At 35.5% G+C, this 4141-nt stretch overlaps 1 protein-coding gene across 1 annotated transcript; it reads left to right on the top strand.

Moving 5' to 3' along the window:
- LOC112732522 (uncharacterized) lies at positions 1-804 on the top strand. Its single transcript, XM_025781271.1, has 2 exons — positions 1-239; positions 339-804. Exons 1-2 carry the CDS (start codon positions 1-3, stop codon positions 802-804), a joined length of 705 nt encoding a protein of 234 aa, XP_025637056.1.
- The last annotated feature ends 3337 nt before the right edge of the window (positions 805-4141 follow it).

Genomic DNA, 4141 nt, shown 5'->3' with positions numbered 1-4141 from the left:
ATGGAGTTGGTCAATTTGGAACTTAATGATTGTAGGTATACATGGTTTAGGGGACAGTCGTGCAGTCGTATTGATAGGAGCTTGGTTTCTTTAGGGTGGCTTGATATGTACCCGGAGATGCGTCTAAGAAGTGGGCCTAGAGATTTATCGGATCACTACCCTTTGATCATGGAAGACTTCAGAAGATTTGATGGTCCAAGACCGTTCCGTAGCCTGGACTCGTGGTTCACGCATGAAGGGTTCTTGAGAATGGTGAAGGAAAAATAGAGGGAATTAGGAGACGTACAATTCCTAGAGAAGATGAAAGCACTGTCAGAACCTTTACGTTCATGGCATAGGCAGCATTTTGGGAATATGATTGAGAGGATAAAGAGGTTTGAGGAAGAAATACTTAAGGTGGATGATATGGTTAGTAGTGGACAGTACGATGATACAATAGAGGCAAAGAGAAGGGCTTTAGTGAGATGCTGTGAGAAGTGGTATATAAGGCAGGATATACACTGGAAGCAAATGTCAAGATCTAGATATGCCACAGAGATGGATAGAAACACAAGGTACTTCCATAATATTGCTTCAGCGAGGAGAAGGAATAATCGGATTGAGGCTTTGGTGATTAATGGGAGGCTAGTGAGGAATCAAGCAAGAATCAAGATTGCGATCCGGGAATTTTATAAACGTCTGTACCACCAGGAAGCGTCCCCAAGGGTGACTTCTAGGGATGGATTGGTTAACCGCCTAGAGAGGGAGGAAGCGGAAACCTTAAAGGCGCTACCATCAGTAGAGAAAGTAAAAGAGACAGTATGAAACTGTGAATCTTCTAAGGTTCCGGAGAATGATGGATACAACATGAATTTTATAAAAAAAGTGTTGGGATGAGATTGGCACGGAGTTCACTGCAGATGTGATGAACTTTTTTGAGAATGCAAGATTGCCAGCAGACGCTAATGTCACTTGGGTAGCATTGGCTCCGAAATTTGTTAGGGCTAAGGAGATAAAAGACCTTAGACTTATCAGCATGGTTGTATGTGTCTATAAAGTTATTTCTAAAATATTGACACGAAGAATGAGGGGTGTTATGCCAGGCTTAGTTGGGAAATCACAAAGTGCTTTTGTGAAGAGGAGAAAGATACACGATGGAGCTCTAATAGCATGTGAAACCGTGCAATGGTTAAAACTGAAGAAGAAGGCTTCAGCGATTATTAAACTGGACTTCCAAAAAGCCTATGACAGAGTTAAATGGTGCTTTGTTGACACTGTGCTAGAGAAGATGGGTTTCGGAAGAACATGGAGGGCGTGGGTGAGGGAGTGTGTTACATCGGCATCTATATATATTCTAATTAATGGATCACCGTCGAAACCATTCAAAATGGAGAGGGGGCTACGTCAAGGAGACCCTTTATCGCCGTTTTTGTTTGTACTGGTGGTGGATGTGCTGAACAGGATGATTGGGGAGGCAGTTAGAAACAGCCGGATATCTCCTCTGCTAGTCGGTAGGGATAAAATAGAGCTATCACGCCTACAATTTGCTGATGACACTATTTTATTCTGTCCGCCAGAGGAGGAGACTGTCAGGAACTATAAAAGGCTTCTGAAGTGTTTTGAAATGATGTCTAGGTTGAGCATCAACTTCGAGAAGTCTAACTTGATACTAGTGAACTGCAGCCAGGAGTGGGTCAACCGGATGTGTCAGCTACTAGATTGTCAGGAGGCAGCTCTGCCGGTGCAGTACCTTGGCATTAACCTAGGAGCGAATCCCCGGTTGGTAAAAACTTTGAAGCCGGTGATTGATAAGGTGGAAGAGAAACTCAGCTTGTGGAAAGCAAATGTTCTTAGCAAGGCCGTAAAGCTGGTACTCATCAAGTCAGTTATCAACAGCCTGCCTATTTATTACCTGAGTTTGTACAAGATGCCAAATGTGGTTGCACAGAGAATTAACTCTTTGCAGAGGAAATTCTTCTGGGGAAAGGATGATGGACGACCTGGTATGGCACTAGTGAAATGGGAGATGATCCAGGCACCAAAGAAATTAGGAGGGTTGGGGGTGTGTGATGCGGTGGTTCGAAATACGGCATTATTGTTTAAATGGTGGTGGCGGTTCTTTAAGGAGGATTGTCCCCTATGAAAGAGGATTGTATGCTGAAAGGATTGAGAGAAGACTCAGAGTAATCATAGAAACAAAAGAATATCAAATTGAAAAGTGTATTCCGCTTCTCTACAAGAGTACTGCATTATGCCATTTATAGCAATAACAATACAGTTGCAGTAACAAGATAATAGAATAACCAATTCTTCTTATTCAGTTCACAACTTAACTAACTCACTATTATACACTAATATCTCTATACTCTATTAGCCCCCCTCAAACTTAAAGTCACCATTGAGGAGTTACTTTAAGTTTATTTTTAAATTTGTGAAAGAATTCTAAAGATAATGGCTTAGTAAAGATATCAGCCACTTGATCAGTGGCACTGATATGAACAACACTAAGCTGCTTACGGTTCACCCTTTCTCTCACGAAGTGAAGGTCTAACTCAAAATGCTTAGTCCTACTGTGGAGAATTGGATTTTCAGCTAACAAAACTGCACTAATATTGTCACAATATAGTATTGGAGTGGCTGAGATTTTGACTTGAAGTTCCTCAAGCAAGTGAAGCACCAAATAAGCTCAGAATCACATGCTGCAAGACCCCGATATTCTGCCTCTGTACTACTTCTACTCACTGAAGCTTGCTTTCTACTAGACCAGGAGATCACATTTGAGCCAAGATAAATGCAAAAACCGCAAGTGGATCGTCGATCATCCAAGTCTGACTCCCAATCAGAATCTGAGAAAGCAAATAACCTTAAATCAGTACTAGGATGAAATAGAATCCCCTGATTTGCTGTTCCAGCAAGGTACCTTAGGATCCTCTTTACACACTTCCAATGTGACATAAGAGGACCTTGCATATATTGGCTAACCTTGTTCACTGAATAAGCAATATCATGGCGTGTAATAGTAGCATATTGCAGGGAACCAACAATAGATCGATATAAAGTTGGGTTATGAAAATAATCAGTGCCTTGTTTTGTTAATTTCATTGTAGTTACCATAGGCGTTGGCACTCCTTTAGAGTCTACTATGCCAGCCTTCAATAACACATCCTGAATGTATTTTGTTTGTGATAAATGATAAGAACCAGTATGTGATTTATGAGCTTCAATGCCTAAAAAATAACTAAACTCACCAAGATCCTTTAATAAAAAAATCTGATTTAAATATGTGATAATACTTTGAAAAATAAAAAATTTTAACTAATTATACTTATATATAAGATATGTGTTTAAAAAAATAAAAAATATTGTATAATTTAATAGTTTTATATATATTATTTTCACTATATAATAAATTTATATCTCAATTATTTAGTTTACTAATAATTTTTATTTAACCAATTTAATATTATATTTTCAAGTATTTTTTAAATTAGTTTTAATATTAGCATATTTAAACACATATCTCATTACATTATTTACTTTAGATATCTTTTTCAAAAAAAAAATTATTTTTTTAAAATTTACGTTGTTAAAAAAAGTTATAAAGATATTTTGTATCTTATATTCTATAAGAATATTGTGTTTTTACATAATTAATAAATTATAATTTGCTTTGAAAATTTTTAAAAGAAATAATTTTAATTAATAAGATGTAATAATTTTTAATTATACACATTATAAATTATTAATATTTTATAATTTTATAATATACTATTGATATTGTTATGTTTTTTATGTAGTCGTTATGCTAAAAAAATTGTAAAAAAAAAATTATATAATTTTTAAATATATATTGATAAACTCTTTAAAAAATTAACTCAATCACTATATATTATGTCCAAATTATTTTTATGGAGTAAAAAAATATAATAAAAACAATTAACAAATTCGTTTAAAATTCGACTCGTCTATAATAATATTATAATGAGCACAAACAACTAAAGAACGTCATACACTTAGCTTGCGACGTTGTGGCATTAACTTCTAAGTGCTTTTTCATTTGGATTCATAAATAATTTGAGCTCGTCGAATAGTTAACTTATTTATTTATTTAAATAAATATTATAATTGATTTTACTTTATTTTAATGTAAAATAATTTTTAT

The sequence above is a fragment of the Arachis hypogaea genome, chromosome 13, assembly GCF_003086295.3.
Source record: "Arachis hypogaea cultivar Tifrunner chromosome 13, arahy.Tifrunner.gnm2.J5K5, whole genome shotgun sequence".
In the NCBI taxonomy this organism is placed as follows: domain Eukaryota; kingdom Viridiplantae; phylum Streptophyta; class Magnoliopsida; order Fabales; family Fabaceae; genus Arachis; species Arachis hypogaea.
The sequence above is the reverse complement of the archived record's forward strand: the minus strand, read 5'-3'. Positions and strand labels throughout refer to the sequence as shown.